Source organism: Ambystoma mexicanum, chromosome 10, assembly GCF_040938575.1.
Source record: "Ambystoma mexicanum isolate Mex_15411 chromosome 10, UKY_AmexF1_1, whole genome shotgun sequence".
Lineage (NCBI taxonomy): Eukaryota > Metazoa > Chordata > Amphibia > Caudata > Ambystomatidae > Ambystoma > Ambystoma mexicanum.
In genome coordinates this window covers 866,241,003-866,264,641 of record NC_090932.1, presented here as the reverse complement: position 1 = coordinate 866,264,641, position 23,639 = coordinate 866,241,003, and the positions used below count along the sequence as shown (strand labels likewise).

The 23,639-nt window shown below is 44.0% G+C and overlaps 1 protein-coding gene across 2 annotated transcripts in view; it reads left to right on the top strand.

Annotated features, from left to right (window-relative positions):
- The window catches only part of ATP13A3 (ATPase 13A3), a 1,430,808-nt gene that overhangs the window by 1,103,080 nt on the left and 304,089 nt on the right, over nucleotides 1-23,639 (top strand). For both annotated transcript variants that reach the window (XM_069618570.1, XM_069618569.1), the window contains exons 22-23: nucleotides 3,598-3,720; nucleotides 3,833-3,912. In XM_069618570.1, coding sequence (XP_069474671.1) covers nucleotides 3,598-3,720; nucleotides 3,833-3,912 — 203 coding nt within the window. The remainder of the gene's footprint in view (nucleotides 1-3,597; nucleotides 3,721-3,832; nucleotides 3,913-23,639) is intronic.

Sequence of the window (23,639 nt, the reverse complement as noted above, 5' to 3'; positions counted from 1 at the left end):
ACGTTTGAAGAGCATATAACCCATCATATCACACCCCACGCTTACTCTCTTCTTTACACCACCACTGAACTAGAACACAGAGATACTATGACACCATACGGTATAACTGTTCTCATACCAACATTCAGCCGCTCACTCCCCATCATTCTAAGTAAACACTGCTGGTTACACCCCCCCCCCCAGCCAGGCGTTCTCCTCAGGCCTAACGCAGCCACATTCGGTCTGGATAAATCCTGCCAGAACAAACACATACTCCTGATCCCTCAACCCCCACACCCACCGCTAAGAAGCAGCTATTACACGAATACCGCACCAGCTGCACACATACCCGGTGTGCACACACGTCTTTGACTCTCTCTACTGACCTGAACCTCGGTTCCCAAGGGCGTTCAACCTACCAGCGCCTTCAGACCATACCAATGGTATATAGGGCGCCTTATAAATATAACATAACATAACATCGTTTTTTTACGGGCCACTAACCATGTGCACTGTATATGTGCCCCCAATCTGTTTCTTTTACACCCACTAGGTGGTCAAGGCCTTTGGCTGTAGCCACTATACATGTCTTTTGGGTCCACTAGCCAGGGCCTTAGGCCCTGGCCAGTGAGCACAGCCTTTGGCCGTGCACACAGTATAATTTAAAACACTACTGGGCCACTAGCCATGGCCTTCGGCCGTGTCCACTGTAAATGGTCCTCCGATATGTTTCTTTTGGACCCACTAGGTGGCCACGGCCACCGTGGTCACTATACACTATTCACACCATTCCCAATAAGCGATTTATTTTTTGTGGAATTGTTCCCAACATTTCCAATTTGGGGGGACCCTTAACAATCTCTTGGTTTAGAAAAAATGTCATCCAAATCCATCCAGCAAATGAAACATGATTAGCCTATCAGCCTATCTGCTGCAAAGCACCAATAACGATATAAAGGTTTTAAGGCGCAGGGGCACCCTGTTCTCTGTCGAATATTTTTAAAACTGCTGGATGGATTTACCCAAAACCAGTCAAAGAAATTAAGTCAATGCTTTGTGCCTAAATTGTTTCTTATTTGGTCCACATCTGCTGTTTTCATGCTACGGCGATTCACAAACAGCACGTTTTTTTCTCTATGGGAAAATTAATGCGGGTAGGCTGAAAACAGTGATTTTGTTTTATTGAACGTTTTCTCTATGGGAAAATGAATGGGCTGAAAACTAAAACTGTTTTTTTAATAACTTTTTCATTTTATAATGTATTGTTAGCAGAATTTCCAGTTGATGGGGGAGGGGAGGGGCTGACGACATTTTGTTTTGAAATTTCATTCAAATCCATCCAGCAAGTCAAAAGTTATTATCAGTAGAATTTTGGGAAGAAAGGGCGTCTTTTTCATTTTTTTCTCTCTGCTGCAAAGCGCCATGGGAGAAATCACTATAATTTTGGGAGAAGAGGGCACCCCTTTCACCGTCAAATATTTAAACTACTGGACACAACTTAACTATAGTGCAGGTTGTGTTTTCCTTTCTATAAACAAGCTGCCAGCCTCTAATTTATTGATTTACTGTTTGAAATAAAACAGAACATTCATATTAACAGCCTGTTTCTTGTCTCAGATTTTGGCGTGGGATTGGTGGGTTGGGGTGTTACTCTTTCGGGGATATTGCACCGTAAAATTAATCATTCGAAAATTAAATGTATTCCAAAGATACAAATCATAACTGGCTAAATGGGATGGCTTAGGAAGATCTATCCCTTTTGAAAATTAATTTTATTTGTGAATGTATTTCCCCTTCGAAGACGTTTTTTTTTCATTCCTTCCCCACTGGAGTGTTTGTAAATCCTTACTATAATTTTTCAGTCTTTGTGACATTAAATATCTAATAAATGGATATAATAGAATATTTTTCGTAGAGAGGGCTGCTTCATCAATATAATGGCTTGTAATTATGGTTAATTTCTTAGCAGCATTTCTTGCATTTTTGTAATTTTTTAAAAAGTTTTCATAACGTGGCATTTATTTCTGTGAAGAATACTTGTGTTTCTCCCTGAATTTGTACATAGTTACCACCTGTTTTAGAACCATACGTCCACTGATTACCATAGCCATTAAATGTAGCAAGTGCTTCCTTATCGACATCAGACAAAGACATTTCATTGGCTGTTTTCCCTGTGCTCCAAAGGTGGTGCTGGTGGCATTCCTCTTCTCCTTAGGGGAGCTTGTGATTAAGTCTGAATTAACCACACCTCAAGCTGTTAAGGAGACTGTTGGTCTGCAATGGCAACATTATCAAAAGGTGTTTTTGTAAGAGGTGCAAGTTGGATTTCATTTGTTATAACATCCTTTATTGGGACATTCTGTTAAAACACCGGCCAAGCATGTGCATTTTGAGTGAGATGCTGGTTTCTGTTGATCCTAGGCGTGGGAGTTTTAGACATTGCTTTATCAAATAGTGTATACTATTGGGCAACGAAATAGATGACCTCTATTCCATGTTTTAGTACTGCAAAGGTCAGCTGCCAGGTTAACGTTTGCTGACCCGGTTCTTCTGAAATGCCATGCTCATAGATTCGGCCTCAATGCCATCCTGTGTCCTCTTTCAGGTCATCAGGATACTGCAGGTAATGAGCATCAGGTTCCTATAGTGAAGCATAGTGATTGGTCTATTTCGCAAGATGTGGACTACACTGATATCTTTGTTTAAGCACCCACTTGAACTTTAGTTGATATTGTATATTCACATATGTCCGCTTTACAAATGCAAAGTGGACCATAGCAGCAAGCTTTGTGTGTCAAGATTTTGTACGGTTTTTATGTTCTCGATTTCACCCTGAATACTGTTTAATGTTTTATTACTATTCGGTATAGCTGTTGCCTGACGGCCACTGCACTGAAGAGTATTAATCGAATGGCATACTAGTGGATAAAGAAGCGTGCTCGGTTGGTACGTTGGCACAACTGAGATCATTTTGATAATCTGGCAAAAGGTTATGCAGGCTACTTGACCTACTTTCGGACTATGGGAAAACTATTTCCTGCTGTCTTGTTTTGTTCTTTATGGAAGGGAAAATCGGCAACACCTGCTAGGCACCTAGAACGATTGATTGGTTCAGAATCATGGCTGCTGAGGTCAATTTTTGGGGCAGCAACATAGTAATCCATTATATATGTTTTTATTCTGATACAATTGGTGATTCTAAAGTCAGGGAATTTATCCCACAGTATTTGCCATTAAAATGATTTTGTGGAGATGTGGTTTCTGAACATTTGGTCCTGAGGCAGGAGTCGTTAAACGGGTACTCCAGAGGAAGTACTTCTTGACTGAAACAATTTAAGTACCCCAAAAAAGATTTTGTTTGAATGACTCATGCTAGAATTCAGCAAGGTCTGTGGCAGATTGAGAGGGTAATTGCATGGTGAAAGCAAAGTTAGTGGTGGAAACGTATCCTGTGATGTTACAGGAAACCAAGAAATGAACTCCAGTTGGGCTTATCTGCCATCAATCAATTTATCAAAAAATAATTGAGAAATAGAAAGCGTACTTTGTATTTTTCCAAATTCATTTTGTAAATGTCCTTAAACACCTATTGTTTTTTGTATTTATCCTAATGTGTAGGATATTCCTATTAAACTGGTCAATGACAGCCTACAGGACCAGCAGACGACTGACTACCATTTTGCAATGAATGGCAAGTCATTTGCCGTCATCATTGAACATTTTCAAGATCTTGTCCCCAAGGTCAGTATCAGACAAGGATTGTTTGTCTAAGATCCATGTTCAATATCCTGATTTCTATCTGAATTTGCAGTGTGAAATTAACATTGTAAAAATATACGTTTTACTTTTCCAGCTGGTATTGCATGGCACTGTGTTTGCTCGCATGTCGCCTGATCAAAAAACGCAGCTTGTTGAGGCTTTACAAAATGTGGAGTGAGTATTTGTCCTTTAGTACTTTTTGTATGCTTAAATGTTTATGGAGACAAAACATGTTTGTGTCCACCTGTGGCTGCGTTAATTTTAAGAGTCTGCTCCGAAATCTGTATGTCAAGGGAAAAGTACCTTACATTTTGCTACACCACTTCATCATCACTTGAGGTGTTGTACATTACATGTGACTGTGTGCATTAATCTGTTCCTGGATATGGCATATTTCTTCCCACCACATATTTTAACACAAATTTTGTCTTGAGACTTAAAATGAGGAAGATTTTGTTCATTTAAAAAGTGTAGAATGATTTGTTTCTGGCTTCTACCCAGAAAATGAAGTCCAACTCAATGTATTCGATCATCCATCCAAGATGTGGTAGCATTTCATGCGTTTGTTTATTAAAGGAAGTACATCAAAAAATCACACTTGCTGTGCATCCATTTGGAGTTGTCCTCTGTGGACCTAGCATAGTGCCACAGACATTAGCTGGTTAAAGTGCCTAGCGTGGATCAAATGAAATCCCTTTTACCTGGCACTTCTATTTGCCCTTTAAGTCCTCCATCTGAGTTATTCAGCATTGGAGATTGCAACCCATCTACCTGAACACCTTACTAATGTATCACCTGCCGCTTTACTCTTGGTACACAATGTATTTTCTGACAACGCATTGGTTCTTGGTACCATAAGTAAACAATTTTATCTGAGCTTGTGTTGATGAAAGCTGCTGAGTCAGTCAATCAATGTTTATTCGGTATATGCCATTAACATTGTTAGGCAAAAACCTGTGCAGTTCCCTTAGGGACCACTGCAAAAGATTTAAGACTACAGGTGTTGTCGGTAAACCCACTTGGTAGCAGTCTGTACCACCCAGATTTACCTGGTAGCTGTGGCTGAGCAGTCAGACTTCCCTCAAGAAGAGTTAGGCAGTATGCAAAGTATACACAATAGGCACTCAGATACAACAATACAAGCAAACACTGACCAGAGCTTTGGTATCAAAGTATATAATTATTTATTTAAAAACACACTGTTTGAAACACTCCAGCACTCTTGTTGTAAAATATTCTAAACACAGTTACTATTGTGATATATACACCCCTTTTTCCTTATCAGATAAGTCACAGTAAAACACCACTTATTTTCATACAGAGGTGAGTGCTTAACTAGATGGCACTTCAATAAGTTTGTGAGAAAGGGAGGGAAAAAGACAGAATATGGAAAGGTACACCACTCTAAGGTTCAGGAACACTGTTAGCAAGGCAGAAGAGCAAAAGTCACTGGTGAGCCAAAGTCCACAGGCTGGGCCCACTCTTAGAGAGAGCAGAGCACAAATGCGCCCAAGATCACACAGTTACTCTAGGCTTAGAAAGTCTTGCAGAGAGTTCAAAAAGAGTTTAGAGAGGCATAGGAAAGTTTAGCCAGGTTGTCCCAGGCTAACCCAGGTTCAAAAGCCGGGGGCTAAATCTACCCCGTACAGTCGGTAGCAAGGGAAGCCAGGCGGGACACGGTACCTTAAGTGGGAAGGATCCTCCAGCGGTGGCAGTTGTTCCTGGCCGTGGGTGCAAGTCGCGTCGTCGTCCAGGGGAAGAGAAGATCTCGACTTGGAGGAAAGATGAAGGTCGTTGCACTACCAGGGAAGAAACCAGCCGCAGAGTTTTCCGATTAAAGGTGGTACCTTTGTTTCGCGGTCGTGGTAAAACGTGGTATCCCGTTTGCCGGGGTGCTTGGCACAGGCAAGGCGGCCACGAGGTACGTCGGGAAGGCGAAAAGACGGTGAAACTGGTTATCCCCACCAGTCAAAGGAAGAAGACTCTCCGGCGGGAGATCTCCTCTGTCGTTGCGAAAAAGTGGTGAGACGGTCCAGCAGGGCTCCACCGGTGGTGGTGTCGTGGCAGGTCGGCTCAGCTTCTCCCTCGTCTGATTCTTAGGTCCTGTGGCGACTTCTGAAGTTCCAGTCCCCAAAGCCCTGCTTTTATGCAGAAAACCCCCATTCACTCAGCCTAGCTGTCACTCAAACATGCTAAGTGGTGAGCCGGCTCACCACTTGGGCCAATCAGGACGGAGTGAGACTTGAGTTGCCTAGGCAACTCAGTCCAGGGTGCCTAAGTCCCCCTCCACCCCTCCTAAGTACCCCAGATAGAGTGGCACCACTTTGGAGGGCTTCTGTGGAGAAGCCCGCCAAAAAGTGGAACAAAGGGCTCGACTTGGGTTGGAGTCACAGAAGAGAACACAAACGCCATTTTAGAATCAAGTTTTGGCAAAAAATACCAACCGGAGAATTAATAATTAAACAAACAGGCGGTATGTTCGAGGCTACCTTAAATAATTAAATAAAGATAGTAGCCTAAAACAATGGGAAATCCCATAGGAAAATATTCGCGGTTGAATATAAAAAGTAGTATCCACTGCCACCAGCCAAAACTCGATCAGGGGGGACGGAGACGTGCCCCCTCGACTAACAGACCCTGGGGCAATCTAATTGCCCCAGCCAGTACGTCCACAATATGATGGTTTGTACTGGTTCTGTTCAGAATTTAAGACTAGTAAAGTCAATGGTGACTTTACATGCCCTGGGAGACAGTAGTCAGTCCCAGGGTATGGAGTCTATACTGGGGGGTCACTGACACCCCTGTGTCACTGCACTGAGGGTGCTGTGTAACACACATCAAAAAAACACATGAAGCCCTATGGAGTAAAAGACCCCATGGCCCATTAAACACATCTAGATTCAAAGAAACACTCCCAAATCATGTCCAAGAGTGAGGGTAAAAGAGTCTCACTCTTGGCAGGAGAAAGAAATAAAACCCAAAAATCCAGCAAAGCTGCTGGGGGACTCACTAGGTTAGGAAATTCAGCCTAAACAGAGAATTCTCCCTAACAAACATCAGTCGCAAAACAACAAATAAATACATGCTATAAAATTACTTATACATACTGTCCTATCAGAAAATTCACATCCGCCCCCCAAATATTCTTTCACATAATATACAATATCAAAATTAAAATTCTCATCTGTCGAGTACATTATTAAAATTATGACGTCTGCACAGTTTTTGACATTACTTTATTTTTATTTGGTCTTAACCCTTTTCTTATTGGTCCGATATTATCTATGCATACCAACAAGAAATATAAAAGGGTTCTGAGCATTCCCATCCAATATGGACATTTCCTCTCCACACCTAACCATGTGGTCCTGGTGCGCACTGGTAAGACCTTTAACCTGATCATTAAAATAATTCTCCTGCACTTGTGAGATTTCGCCTTTGTAATACAATTTCGGGGGGTCCTTACAGCACAGCTCTCCCTATACCCTTTCATTGTTGGGAGCCTTAACATATGCCCCTGAGTTTGATCCCATTCCTCCTTATCAGCATATTCTGAAGCCAGCCTTCTCCTTTGCCCTTTCTTCAATATGTGTAAATGCTCTATATTACACAGCCCCCATTTTTTCCAACATACCCGTCCCCTCAGAGAGCCATTGATATTTGCCCTTTACAGCTTAAGATTAAGGCACTCTTTACGTTGGGGATCATAATAGCATCATATATTTTCTGGAAGAACTGGACAAATCGTATGTTGTCCCATACTAGGAAGCCCCAGCTTGCGTTGCAGTGAATCCCCAGGGGTTGCTGAGGAAAGCCCTACCAGTATCCTTTGGAAAACATTCTGCGTCACACCCAATTTTGTACAAGGGAATAACCCCACAACTCATATCCATATAGCGTAGCCATATTTTGTCTTGAGGGTCAGCACTTCTAAACACTTATCCAACCTTTTCCCCCGCATAAATAATAGAACCTTTGGAGCCCTTTTAGGCTTACTTCCATAAGCTTAGCTGCCTGATTTACATGGGCGTACCATTGTCCTTCCTTCGTGAAGACAACCCCAAGGTATCTATATGATGGCACAACCTCTATTCTTTCTTGATTAATACACCACTTTCCCTGCAATTTACCTCTGCCAAACACTACAATCTTTGTTTTGCATAAGTTCAGTGTCGGCTTCTTTAGAAAATTATCTGCATTCTGCAGACTCGGCTGCAGCCCTCCTTCTGTGAGGTCTATCAGTGCTGTATCATAAGCATAGAGCAGAGCATTATAAAAGACTCCATTTAATTTTGCTGGCATTACTTTAGCGGGAGACTTGTGTGGATTAAAACCAAATAGAAAGAGGGAGAATCAAAGAGGGGCCAGGTGTTTGTGATAATATCCCCATAATATCCCTTCAGTACTTGTCCTCCCCTTCCCCCCCCCGTGCACACTGGATTACTGCTGAGTTATCGCCATATGCTATCTGTTTTATCTGTAGCTGACCTGCCGGCACCCCTTTTTTGGCCAGCTTTCCCCAGAGAAGATTCCTGTCAACTGAATCCAACGCTTTGTCTAAATCTAGGAATGCTACGTAAACTTTTCCCTCTCCAACCTTTGTATATTTTTCAATAATGGTTTGTAGAGCAATGCATTGGTCCAGTGCTGAGTATCCTTTCCTGAGCCCCGCTTGATTATCTGGTGGTTTCTCATTCTCTGTTGCCCACGTCAATAACCGAGCTGTCAGACATCTTGTGAAGATTTTACTTGAGATGTCGAAAAGGGACTTTGGTCGGAAACAGTGGGGTTACGTTATTTTACCCTTTTTGAAAATTGGTACTAAAAGATCCTGTTGTACGAGCTTGGGCATTTCCGTGTGGCCACTATTGCATTAAAAACCTGTGTCAAAACAGGCACCCACCACTCTGCCCTCCATAGACATATTTCTGGTCTTAGCCCATCGGGACCTTCAGCTTTACCTATTTTTAGTTGGGAAATGTACACCCTGATTTCCTCTTGAGTAAAGGTAAATTTTTAACAGCTTTAATAGGCACATTTTTCTTCATGGAGAGTCGTGGCCTGGATAGTGCCTCCCCTTACACCCCGATTCAATCTCCATTTTGCATATCTGCACTCTGCGTCAAACCATATGGCATCCCCTGCCGTTCTACTTCCCCTGCTATACTCCTTTGCCGGGGGTGTCACTAGTTTATCCTTTATAAACTTTGAAAGTCCTTCTTAGTGTTGAATGATCCTTCTTTAATCATTCTCATTATACATGATCGTTCTTAACCTTTGCACCTCAGGTCCCTGTATAAGGAGATCCAACTCATCCTTCCCAACTTTCCTTATATTTTCGATTGTAACTAGTCCTGGCAGTTGCAGTGAACATGTCTACTTAATATTGTTTCTTTGCCACAAAACCACCTTAGGTTTGTGATCACTCTCCATCCTTTCTAGGATTTCAAATGATTTCACTTTATTAAAGGAGAAGGCTTCCACGATAGCATAGTCAATGTTTGATTTCCTATCCCTACACTCAAATGTACATTTCGAATGGATTGTGTCCTCCAAAGTATTCCTCATCTTTGACATGTAATGTCTAGCTTCAGCAAAATAAATTTGGCAGAGGGCGCCGTGCGTCGATGGTGTTGAGACGATGTCCCTCGAATGCCTCTGTCGAGGGTGACATCATCAGAGGGTATATGTAGCATTCACGGCGCCCGTTGGCCTCAGTTGCGTTATTCCACAAATGAGTTTGCTTCGTGAGAAATTCGGCACGCCTCATATTTGTGAGTTTATCACTCGATTGTTTTCGAACAACTCGACAAATAGGTCTTCTTCATCTACACTGTCAACACCTAAGTCCAGTTTCAAGAAATGTAGAGATTGAGGTTCGAAGATGTCCTTACCCGACCCACATCGAATCTGCCTGTGGTGCCTCGGAGAGGACCACAATAAGAATGCTTGTTCCAAGTGCCAGTCCATGATGGGAAAAGCCTTCAGGGAACGAAAAAGGAAGCTTAAGGTAGGAAAAGTTTCCAAGTCCCATAAGCCCGACCTACTGGGCCGTCGACCGATGAGTTGAGAGGCGACTCCCCTCAGAGGAAGGTGGTTAGGCGTTCTAGGTCAAAGAGTGGTTCTCGCCACTCTTCTTCGAAGAGAAGGCACCGCAGGTCGCCTTCGTCAACGTCTTTGTCTGCGGTTCCCATGAGAGGGTTGCTTGCCTGTCCAAACAGTCAACACCTGCAGAATGGGAAGCTTTCCGTGTGAAAATCTTTGAAAAACAAAGTCATGCTCCGACCGAGCCTTCTAAGGAAGCCGGAAAGGAGAGGTCTCAGCCTAAAATTTGCACGCCCTCGAGCACAAGTAAAAGGCCTGATCCGCATCGAGTGCCCTCGAGGCCTCGATCTGAAAAATCGAAGGATCATTCGAGGCATGGGAAGAGGTCGAGGTTGTTGACTTATTCGACAACTTTGACGCTGTTGGTGCCTGTGACGCCCATTAGGCCCTTGACCCTGATTAAACCATCAATGCCAGTGTCGACATCAACGCAAAAACCGTTGATGCCAGCATGCCAATTTTGCCAGCTGAACCAAGTGACCTTCCTAAAAATGCACTGTCTAAGAAAACGTCGACGACTTCAACAACGCCGAAGCCTCTGGTTTCAAGACCAGAAAAAATATACACTCCTCTCCCAAAAAAGGACCTTTTCAAGTCTCTAACTTCCATTTTTGAGGAGGAATAGCATTCAGATGAGGAGGATACCCCTTTTGGACTTCAGTACGGTACACCTAATGTGCCTGAATGCCTCATCTCGGAGGAAAGCAGAATGCAGGATCTATGATAATCTGCACAATAGAATTGACCCCTCTACAGAGCTGGACTTCGGAAAACCAGAACCAGGGAAGCATGCTGACTCTTCTTACAGGCAGCTCATGTCTAAAGTTGTCACGTACTTGGGTTGGTCTAGGCCTCCAGCCCCCTATGACCAAGATGATCTAACTGACATTCTTGACAAGGGTCCGCCTACTGTTAGTTTTACCTTTCCATGTGGCACTTCAAAAAAGGGTGGCCAGGAATTGGGAGACTCAGGAAATTTATCCAACAGTTGACAAGAATCTCACCCAAAAAAAAGTCCCTCCAGTAGCGACCCGGCTACCTGTCAAAGCACCCCACTCCGGAGAGTCCGGTGGTCCAGGCAGGTACGCCTACCTCAGAAAAAGCAGTGTACCCTACCGACAAGCGCATAGATGGCTGTGCGAGAAAGGTATTTTCCGCAGGGAGCATGGCATAAAAATCTGCCAACTTCACCTGTGCCCATGCAAACTTTTTGGATACTCAATGGGAGTGAATTTATATAGCGGCAGAGCATATTCCCAAAGGCGTTGAAAGGGACGGCTTTCTAGCTATTGTTGAGAAAGGCAAAGAAGCCATTTTTGAGTCCCTTCAATCTGGATTGGATTCTGTGGATAGCATCAGCAGCTCCATGGCTACCAGCACTGTGATGCTCAGATTTGCGTGTTTGAGAAAATCAGCAATGTGCACCTGATGTGCAGGCTAGAGTTTCGCAACATGCCATTTGACGGGTCTCATCTTTTTGGCAGCAAGACTGACGAGAGCCTTGAGAAGTTGTAGACCTCAAAGGCGGCTGCCAAATCTTTAGGCACTGCTGTTGGGCAACCTCAGCCTTTTCGTCCTAGTGGACAACCTTGGAGGGGTAGATCTTTCTGCTACTCCTCACTTAGAAGGGCAAGAGGAATGGCCAGTCAAAGAGGCCAAAGGAAATGTCCTCGTGGTGGACGAGGTGCCAACTCAGCTCAAGCAGCAGCCTCTTTACCATCGGCCTCTGCGACAGCCGCTACAAAACCACTCTGAGCTTCAATCACAGCTCACAGTGTGGGTGCAGACTGTCTCAGCATCTTGAAGAACGACGAGAAATTACTTCAGATGCTTGGGCTCTGGAAACAACCCATGGTTACTGCCTCCCTTTTATAAAGAAGCCTCAGAACAATCCACCGGGGAAACACTCTTTGAGGATTCCGAATCCGCTCCTTGTGCAGGAAATGTTAACCCTCCTAGAGAAAGGCGCTATAGAACAGGTGCCTGTAGCGGAGAGGAACAAGGGTTGGTATTCCCCATTTTTTTATCCCCAAAAAGGACGGAGGACTTTGACCCATCTTGGAATTGAGATACTTGAACAAGTTCCTCAGGAAAGACAAGTTCAAGATGGTCGCTCTTTCTCAGGCTGGTGTCATTGGACCTTCACGATGCTTATTTTCATGTGCCAAGCCATCTCAAGCACAGAAAATACCTGAGGTTTGTGGTTGGCAGCTCGCATTATCATTCGGCCCCAAGGGTTTTCAACAAACTGATGGCGGTGGTGCCAGCGAATCTCAGGACTGGGGGGATTCACGTCTACCCCTACCTGGACGATTGGCTGATCATGGCACGTTCTCCCAAACAAGCCCGGGATCATCTCAACATTACCTGCCACTCTCTTCACAGACTGGGCTTCTCCCTCAATTACAAGAAGTCCCATATGACACCTTCCAAAAAGCTCCAGTACATCAGAACTGTAATAGATACATCCTCGGGAAAGAGCTTTCCACCCGAGGTGAGGGCTCAAGACATTTTTATAGGTGGTAACCAAATTTCAGAGAGCCCAAAGTCTTTCGGCTTTCGGTTTTTTGAGGTTGTTCAGCCTCACGGCATCCTGCATTTTTCTGGTGCCAGAGGCCCGCCTGAGAATGAGATCCCTTCAATGAGCTCTCAGAACACAATGGTCCCAATTCTCAGGAAAGATGTCGGACCGGCTTCAGATTCCAGCCACACTCACGCAGAATCTTCTGTGGTGGACCTGCGAGGAAAACATTCTGAAGGGAGAACCTTTTTGGCAACCGTGGCTGGAGATTACAGTAGTGACGGCACCTCACTCGCAGGGTGGGGAGCCCACGCCAACGATCTGTCAGCGGTCGTTGGTCTCCATCGGTGTCCAAACTACAAATCAATCTTTTGGAGCTGAGGGCAGTCAGACTAGCGATGAAGGCCTTTTTTCCCTCGGTATAGGTTAAGAATGTCCAGATAATGACAGACAGCACAGTGGCCATGTACTACCTCAACAAGAGAGGTGGTGTAGGGTCACTACCACGGTGCAGAGAGGTATTGCAGCTCTGGTATTGGGCAATTCAAGAAGGAATCTCCATATCAGCAGCTCACCTAGCCGGGGAGGAGAACAGATCGGCAGACACTCTTAGCAGGCACAGCTGAGTCTCCCACGAGTGGGAACCAGCTCATGAAGTCCTTCAAGAGATCTTCCCCTTTTGGGGAACCCCTTGGGTGGATCTGTTTGTGACCGGTCTCAACCGAAAGTGCGAGCAGTACTGTTCAAGGGAATTTCCCCTGAGAATAGTTCTAGGAGACGTGTTCGTGGTGGACTGGGAGTTTCCACTTCTGTACTCTTTTCCTCCAGTCCCCGTCATTCCTCATGTGATCAGGAGGTTGAGAAGATTCAGGAAACACATGATCCTAATTGTCCCGGATTGGGCCAGGAGAACGTGGTACCCGGATCTTCTGGACATGTCCATCTGTCCTGTGATGCATCTTCCACAAAGAGAGGACCTTTTTTCGCGAGAGGAGGGTTGGGTTCTCCATCAAGAGGTTATGACTCTCGATCTTCACGCTTGGTTTCTGAAAGTCTGAGATACAAGTATTGGGACCTCCCGGATGACATAATGGAGGTGTTTCTTTTGGCCAGGAGACCAGAAACAAAATCTGTGCCTTTGGAATTAGTTTTGCAACTGGTGCAGAGAAAAAAAAACTTGATTCTTTTCAGTGTAAAACTCCAGATGTTTATCCTTTTTGCTTTCATTAGCAAATAAGGGTCTTCAGGTTGGCACCATTAAGGACTACTTGGCAGCGCTGTCAATATTTAAGCACTCGTCGGAAGAATGTTCTTATTTCAAGATCCCACTGGTGACTCAATTTCTAAAAGGACTCGCTAATTTGTTCCCTCCATCTCCTCTACAGGTTCCGGTTTGGGACCTAACCTGGTTTTTAAATTCCTAATGTGTGCTCCATTTGAACTTTTGCACACATGTCCTTTAAGGTTGTTGACCTTAAGATAATACTATTGGTAGCTCTAACATCAGCCCGTCTAGTGAGCGAATTTCAGACACTTTCATCCAAGCCACCCTTTACCATATTCCACAAGGATAGGGTTGTTTTAAGGGTAAAACCCTCCTTCTTGCCAAAGGTAGTTTCCGACTTTTATTTAAGTCAGAAAATTGTTCTGTTTTCCTTCTATCCTCCACCTCATCCTGGTAAGGAAGAGGAAAGACTTCATAGGCTGGGCGCTAGGCGAGCGTTAAGCTTTTATATCTCCAGAATGTCCGGTTCGGCACAGGAGCCGGTTTGGCGTGGCCGGTTCAGCAGGAGCCGGTTCGGCGCTGCAGCCCGCGCCGAACTGGCCGCACATAAATGTCCTGCGAGTTCTTCATGCAGGCACCACAGCCACGCAGACTACACAACCCGGCCCGCGAAGGTGGGGGCTGTGCTGCTCGGAGCAGTCTGCTCCGAGCAGCACAGCCCCCACCCTCGTGAGCCCGGCAGATCCAAACTGCCCTGTGCGACGCACACCAGTGCACATCACCTGCTGTTTAGGGAAACGTTCAGTGCAATGCACTGAAAGTGCGAGTTTCAACTTCATCCCACACTATTTTAAAATGAAACCGCTCTAGAACAGTTTAATTTTAAAACAGTGTGGGATGAAGTTGAAAGTCGCACTTTTAGTGCACTGCACTGAACGCTTCCCTAAACAGCAGGCGATGTGCACTGGTGTGCGGCGCGCCAAAACATCCCAGCGCTGAAACATCCTATCGCCGAACTGGCCGCGGCGAATCGGCCCGCGCCGAAGCGGCAGCGCTGAAACGGGGTGTACCGCTTCAGTCCATCTGAGGAGGGTCACCGCCGTCTTCCTTTAGGGGTCTGTCACTTCGCATACCGTCTCTCTCAGACCCTTTCCCTCTGACGCTTTAGAGGCATCCTCTGTGCTTTGTAGAGCTTGCCTTTGGATCGCCTTATGGGTTGGACCAAGTCGGGCCGGCATCATATTTGTGCAACTATTTATTATCTACTTTGGGCTTACCCTTCCATGTTATTTAAACCCACTTGATGCTGCCTCTGAGCACGTCCCCTTTAGATCGATATCTGTTTGGGCAGAAACATCCCTATGCGTGGAAAATTATGTCTCGTTCTTCCTTCCTCGAGCAGCAAGATGGCGATCTGCCAGAGCAGATGTCAGATTCGCTATAATGCCAACACACTTATATAGTATTGTAAGGTCATTCATTATTCCTATGCTCAGTCAGGATCTGAATGTCTCCTTTTAGGACCCTAACAATATTGTCTACTTTCGCTTCCCACACCAGGAATTATCCCGGTATCTCTCCTTCTGGGTCTCCGTTGTCAGTTGGGTCATAGTCAAAAATGGAGGTATCCATTGTACTAGGGCATTGTGAAAGAAGCAGATCATGGGTGATGGCCCAGGTCCGCTGGGCAGCTGTCCCGTGGTCTGTGTCTTTCTCGGCCCTGAGATCCTCGACCCTTTTTACTGACCCAGATTCAGCTACACTGCCCTTGGGCCGGTACTGTACCCTTCTGAGGCTCTCTACAGGCCCTAACCTTCTCCCTGGTTGCTGCCTTTGCTGGTTTAGAGTGTGAAAAAGAATGAAAAGAAAATTCTAGATTAGTGTGTCGACTAGTTTGGCCCGCTTCCTATTGACATTTTTTGTACAGTTCCATTTTGCGCCAAAATATGGGGTCACTTGGTAACTATGACTTTATTCCTTTTAATGGTACTGGTAAAGTAGGAAACCTATAGGAAGCTGCATCGAGTAAACCCAGGGATCTATTATTCATGAATAACAACCTCATCGATTCTTGATCATCCACAGTCTACCAGACAGTGCAACGATCAGTCAATACAAACTTGTTGAACTTGTAAGGTGTAACAAAATACCTCGTAGAACTAAACTTCAGACTCAAACTAAAGCAAGCATCAACCGTGAATAAGAAATGTATCTGAAGCAAATAAATGAGCAGCATAGCTTTTAACAATGCCATCTACTTTCATGCCACCAGCTTCTACGTGTGAAAACAGCCAAACATGAAATTCTAGATGTAATAAGTTGAGGGCTTCATCACGAACATGATTCTGTGGTATTTTTCTTTTTCCTTCATCGGCCACATAAAAACAGTTATGACTTTTACCATTCAACATTATCGCCTTTATCATATCTAACCCGCCTTCCAAACTAGTGGTTAAAGTGCAGCCATGTGGGCAGTATATGCCCTGGGTCAGAGTATCACACCCTGACCCTTAGAATCTCAGAGAAGGTAATCTTCCTCAAGCCCTGCTGCCTTTTTGTTCTTTCAGGAGCTCCATTCGCTTAGAGAAAAGCAGGTGCTTGCACCGGGCAGCCCTCCCTGTCTTCTCCTCACCCCCTTAGTTCTTTGAGGCAGGCTGAAAGCAATATTAAGTGCTGTACAAGACACCTATGTATGAACTCTATAATAATGTGGTCTTATGAGTAGACCCATTTCAGGCACATTGTATCAAGTGGTTTCTTTCAGGGTAGTAGATTCATAATTGTATAGTGTGAACTGGTAGCAGATGTTAGACAGAAGGTGAATGAAAAAGTATTACTCTAGTTTAAATAGATTTTTTTTTTCAGTGAAAGCATGTCAATTGTAAAGTACCTTTGCACTATTCGAAGTACATCACCATCTTTTGATATCCTGCAAACTTTGCAGTTGTGAAGTGTATCCAAATGAGGGAATATATTTTTGTTTTCCGGTGTAACCAATGATTGACAGTCGGTAGTGAAACAGGTCATGTGTGATATTAAATCTCATTTGCAATTGGTATTGTTTCTATCCATATTTTTACGATCTCATAAACAGTTAAGTTGCAGATTTGCATTCAACCACAAAACACTAAGCAAAAGCAAATATTTACAGCTGCCACTAGTGACGCGCAGTTTTGAAGATCTGTATATACATTGGTAGGTAGGTAGATGTTTTATATAGCGCAGCAGCTAAGGCCTGCAACAGGGTGCTGGGATATTAACCATAACTTTGCCAGAAATAGACAGAAGCCATCTTGCTTCAGTCTTTTCCTCAGTCTTTTCTGTAGTGCGAAGACTGGATCTCATTTCATATTTGTGGTACTAAGACTGGATATGTGGTACCGATCTCATGTGGTATTCGTTCACATCACTCATGTTTCACTTTATCAGCAAATATTCTTTTAGGACATTTAGATCACTCACAGAGCCTTCTACCATATCGAACCAACCTTAATCTGACAAATGTAAGTACTGTTGAATCTACATGCTGTGCAAATCCTGAAATTCATTCAATTTCAGAATCTAGACTCTGTGAATGAACCTGCTCTGTGCAGGCAGCCAGCCATAGGAACTCTACCTCTCTCCATTTAGGCAACAAGCCACCACCGGACATCTTTACCTTTTCTCCTGTACTTTAGATAGCAAGTTAACTTTGGTTGAACTTTTGTGATTCACTAGTAGACGAATGTAACATCTAACATAGGTGGTACAAGCGTATCACAGGTTAGGAAATATGCATACAAAAAGACACATGTTTATGCATGTAGCTGTTGAAATATATCTCAGATTACCCAAAAATGTGATTAAGGTATTGGTAGATGAAGAAGATACTTTCCAATTTGTCAATCAGTGTTGGAATTCAAGCTTTTTATGAAGAAATTAAATGAGACATTATTTACATTGATGAAAGTTTGTAGGGAAATCATCAAATTCATGCAAACAACCAAGATAAGTAGGTCATGGGAACCACATTATGGCCTTAAATATATCGATATAGACCATGTAAGATTTGACGGGAAAATAGCATAAGGAGCCCTCATTCAGATTGTCAATCTGATATCTCCAGTTCAAATTTAATCAACCAGAAATGCTTGTTTAAAATGTCTAAATTCACAACCATTTTCAAAATGTTTTACTTAATGGGATTGTAGGAAATGAACATCCATTGCTCAGTGGATTAAAAAGAATGGCGTCCCAATATCTACACTATAGATCTATTGAACAATAAAAACAAATGCCTTGGAGATCAACTTAAGAAACTGGTCTAAATTGATTAGCAGATCATTATGGATATCACATGCAAAATATAATCTATAATTCTACCAGCTAAATTTTAATTCCAACATATAAGATCGCTTTAGACTTGAACTATTCACCCTAAAAACTATTCTACTGGACAAAGCAGTTACTGCTAAAGGCTCTTGATGGGAAGAGGCTAATGGTGATTGTAGCCAAAACCAGACTAACTGTGAAAAACGTGTTCACCTATGGGCTAATGTTTTAGAAATAACATCTTCTGTAAGTGGTAAATATATTCCTCATTTGGCATCAGTAATTATTAGGTGTGTGTGGGGAAATGGGTATACAGAGTCTCGGGTGGTAGGAGACCTAGCATTCATATTGGGAATTGCCAGAATAATGATGGCCAGGACATGGATAGAATCAACCTCACCAATAATCGCTCAGTGGATACAAGAAATCTGGGAGACTTATTGGACCAAAAATCTTATTTACAACTGACAGCCATGTACTAACACTTTTGATACTATTTGGCAGACATGAATGAAGTAAGATAAACTAGAGAAAGTATTGAAGAAGTATCAAGCAAAGCTTGAGCTTGAATGAATTGGTTTATTAGAAGTCGTGTTGATGGTTTGTAATGATCAGACATTGATGTTGCATTAGTTTGCTTTTATTTAGTTTTATAATGTTATGCTGTAACGTTAAACAACCAAGCCTTACAAATGTGCACAGCTACCTAAGCTTACTGTTTTCAAGATTTCTTTTTGTGCTTTAATGTTCAAAAAGATCAATGAATTGCCATCATCCTCAACCCTTCATACCTGCTGAATGGCACCTCGTTTCTCTATAGAAACCCTATTTGGACATTTTAAATCGTGTCCCGTTACTCCAACTCAATAATGGTTTTCCTTAAAGTGTTAACACCTGGTTAATAAGTCACCAAATTGCAGACTTAGAGTGTTAAACATCTTTATCAAGTATTTCCGTCAACCTGTTGTGCTTTGAATGAGACATGTGTTCTTCCTCCACATAGTTTTCTTTTCATGTTAGAAGATTCAAGTTCAGTTTTCTGTCCTTTCCATCTGTTAAATATGCTGGGCTGCATATATATATATATATATTTTTTTGCTTTTAAGAGGGATTTCTTTATTTTACTATCCAAAGAATATAGGCTTGACTAGCAACTGTTTAAGAATGTTGGATTTCCGAAGGTAAGACAAAGGCAGACTTGATTGCAAGCTTACCTTATCCAGAAGGGTTGTTGGTTGCAATATAATCTGTTCTGATCTACCACATAAAAACAAGGAATTGGAGCACATTGACTGCGGAAGGGCTCCATTTTCCATGTTTTTGTTAGGAGAGATTTCTCATTTGGCAATTTTTGCTCCATAGTTTCTATGAAACGCCAAACATTTTGCTTTGTCTTTGTACTTGTTCTGACTTTTTTGAGGTGAAGTAAAGCCTTCAACTTCATTTCCCCTACCTTTTGCTAATTCGTTATGGGGAAACTGATCAGTCCTTCAGACTATCAGTAATGGGAAACTATTTCCCTTTTTGTCTTTGTAATCTTTGTAACTTTGAAACATTGGACACAACTACTGAACATGGCTAATGCCCTAAAATGGCCACACCCCACAGATTTTTGCTTATTCTTTGGCCTTCTTCCTGCACTTACCCTTCTAAAGCTGCAACTTTCATAGGGTGTGTGTGTGTGTGAGAGAGAGAGAGAGAGAGAGACACACACACACACACACACACACACACAGACACACACAGAGACACAGACAGGGTGTGGTGAATGAGTGAAACCATTAGTTGTCCCTGATTGGACAACTAGTGGCTGATTGAATGGTGCTGATCCTTACCATTAGTAGCTTTAGACGTGCTACCAGGCCGGATTATGGATAAGAAGACGACCCCTGCAGCCATTTCTTCATATCAGCATTGGAGCCAAGAAACCCTTGTTGAAGAACCGCCGACTGAAGATCCGAAGAAGACTCCTGAAGAGTACCAGCATCCCTTCCTAGGTCTGGCCTTGTGAAGCGCTGTTGGGCTACGTGATCTGTGAAGGCCATCTGCTGTGCTCCAACCCTTGGAATGGGGGGGACCAACCAATCTCCATGTGTAGATACAGCTGTCCTGAGCCTTCGGAAGTGTCCCTGGACCACCCATCCAGTACTCCAGTGGGCTACCTCGCTATACCCATCACCGTTCTGTGTTTGGAGCCAGACCTTTGCTCGTTGCTAGCTTGTGGTATAAGTCACCTTCTTGACGAATTTCAGCATCCTAGCTTCAAGTGATAAGGTCCTGGAAGGACTTCTACAACTGCGACTGGAAGGATGCCTGACGTCTCTGTGCGGTGGCCTTTGCTGGAATTTGTCTCCTCTCCTGTGAAGTGTCCTGAAGGGGGCTACATTGTGCATTCTGCATATCTTCATCGCCAAGGATTGCACTGTGCTCCTTTACCCAACCGGAAGAATCCTTGCACCTGCAGCCGCTGGGCACCTCTCACCAGAACCAACGGTGCCTGGAAACACGTTCTGCTCTATAGGCGCCTTGCAAATGTCCAATAAATGAAATTAAAATGGCCAGAACTCCAACTTCCAGCGACCCCCTCCACCCCACAGTCGACCCATCCAGTCATCTTGGAAATTCAGTGAGGGGGGAAAAATACACAAAGCATTTGTCTTCCCCTGTTCACCGTAGGATGACATTGAGAACAAGTCTGTTTCCTTCCATTCCACCGCTGTTTGGTCATCGAACCTAAGTAGTAAAACCTGAAAGATAAGAACACATTTTACTTACCAAGTAACTTTGTTCCATCTCTTCTTTTGAACAATCACCCACACAAGTAACTTACCGTCTACAGATACGTTCTGGGGAGAAGCATTGTTACTTTTGGGCACACAGGCCTCCCTCTATTTAGGGATTGGACTGCTGAAGCTAGGGAATATTACTTGTGACTTGCTTCCATTTTACTGCATCCCTTTACCTACCTCCTTTGTTGATTTAAGTCATTGAATGCATTTTAAGAACCTATGATGAAGGTGGCTATGTTTATTATGGGGTGTCATGTGATATCACCTGCTTGTTTAATAATCTTTTTATTGTGTGTGGGTCTAAGGTTATGTTATTGCGATTTGTAAGTCGCACTGCTGCCATTTCCATAGTCTCCAGGCGCTCTGACGTATCTGAAAAAGGAGGGATGGGACGGCTTTAGTTATTGGAATAGAGAGGGAAAGTGCTAGAGAGCTTTGATGTGCTGTTGTTGACTTCAGTTTGGAAAAACCAGTCCCTTTGTGCTGTTGTTTTTGTTTTTCAAGTTGGTATGGGTTAGGTCATGTTTGTTGTATGAGTGTGTGCTTAATTGGTTACGATTTCTGTGGCGTGTTTTGTTTAGTGTGTGTTGCTGAGTCTGCATTTTGTCTGGTTTTAGCTTACTGCTGTGGTAGAGGTATGTGTTTTTGTTTGGTGTTTGAGGGTGAGTATGCAGGATATCGGAAAGTTTTAGGATTAGTTAGTGGTATGTGCCCTTCTATGCAATGGTTATGTTGGTCTGGCATGGTTCATATTCTTTTATGGTGGTTTGTCTTAAAGTGATTTCTTTAGTTGTAGCCAGGTTTCGGTTCATTAGGTTTCGGCTGTTTCGGGTGTTTCTCTTGTGTTGTGATGGCTGTTCCCTTTTAACAGTGTTTCATGTTTAGCTTGGTGAGTTAAATAGCCTTGTTTTTAGCAATTTTCTTAATTTTAGGTGGTCTTCGTCTGTTTGTATTTACTTCTCAGGTGAATTCCAAAGTTTTGCTGGGATGCAGGTAATGCTGATCCACCAAATTTCCGCTATGAGTATTGTTTTGTTGTAAGGCAAATGTTGTTGCTGGACCTAAGTGTTCGGTTTGGTTTGTAGATGGACACTTTTATTTGTTTTTCATTTTTTCTAAATAATTGTTTATTATGTTTTAACCATAGTATACTTTACAGACTCTTGCACCATTAGCATAACAATTTGCAAACAATGAAGATTGCCAAAGCGCACAGCGCAGGAAGTCTTGATTCTATTAAAGACACGGAGGCGAGCATTATGCTTTCTTCTTTTATTACTGCCAAACACAGCAATTCAAATCTAACCATCTTTTTTTTAAAAAACTTTCATTTATTTATTTTTTAAACATATGAGCAAAACAGTCTACAACCTTAATCCCACTACAAGTCCCATGAGGCTCTCTGCCCTCAGTAGTCTCTGCCTCAGTCTCGCCCTCCAATGAGAGCCCTCCTGCTGCTATAAGGTCCTCTTGACTACAGGTGCCTTCCTCCTCTTTTTTGGTGACTGAAACTTTTTGTAAACTGGTGTAGATCCTAGGCTGTCGCTGAATATCCATACCTGACTTTCCTCCATAGTTAGTCTCGAGAGTATTTCTGATCTTCCACTTAAAATAAAGAGAGATAACATGTTAGGGAGGGGAATTCGCTGATCTCTTCATCTCTGCACCTGAAATAAACATGTTCTCCAGCATGGGGTCTGGCATGGATTCACATGCTCATGAATATTCCCCGTCGTCAGGCTGGGAATCCTCGGTAAAGAAGAAAATCAGTATCAGTTTCGTTTCTGATCTGTCTTTCTTAGTAGTAACCAATTACTGATCTCTGGGTCATACAGCCCCCAGCCAATGACTGCCCTCTCCCTAAGCCCCTCCTCTGGCAGCCATCCTCAGATTTTTACCGCACGCTCAAGTGTTGGGAGTCCTCATGCTTTAGCTCTCGAGTTTTTGCTGCGTTTTCGCGCTTTTTCAGGAGTTTCTCATTTTTTCGGTTTAATCGAGCCTCAAGCTCCACTGTTTCTACTTCCGATAACGGGGACCCGTTTCGGAATTCTTCTACGCCCCTCAAGGGTGAAGTTTTCGTCGAGTTTACACTTCTTGGAGGATTCCGGAAGATCTGCAGCCTACCTCAACGGACATGGCCCAGGACAAGGGAAGCTCGACGCCCGGATCCAAGCTGTTCAGGTGCTGCCCTGGATGCGGATTACAAAACGTTTTCAAGGAGGACGAGCATTCGCAATGTCTCTACTGCCTTCATGGGGACAAGACGCACGTGGAGAAGGACTGTGCGTTCTGCAAGAACCTTTCGGAACGGACCAAACAAGATCGTCGCTCCCGCCTCACCGCCTGGCTGGAGAAGGGCACAGCAGGTGAGAAGGCGAAGAAAAAGTCTGAGTGGGCTTCTAAGTCCTGTGAGGGCGCCCCGATGACGGGGGCCCAACAGAAGGCCGAGTCCGCGGGCAGCGGGAGCGCCAAAAGGTCGGGTTCTTCGGCTGCCAGGCAGGGCGCGACTTCCCCGGCACGTTCAACCACGAGCCAGCGCTCTTGTTCAGGGAAGAGGAAGTCCGAGAACCCGGGTAAGCTGCTGGAGCGGCCCCGGTCGATCTCAAAGGGACCCGAAGGGGAGCGAGGCACTGACCCTCCCCCCAAGGCGAAGGCCCAGGACGCACCTAAGGTGGTGAGGGCTCTGATCCAGCCGGCAAAGGCCTCTATCGAAGTGGTCGCTGCGACCCTGGCAAAGCCGGCTGAGACTACGCCAGTGGAAACGGCCTCTGGGCCCAGAGTATCCCTACCACCGTGGAGGGAATCCTCTTTCCAGCCCATCGTTAAGACCCCTGTGAAGTCCCCGGCGGAAAAAGAGGAGGGGGGTGGCTATTAGAGACTCGGAATCAGCCTCTGAGGAGGATCTGGTGGAAACCGGGAAGGGCCCCAACGAGAGGTTCATAGGCCTCAA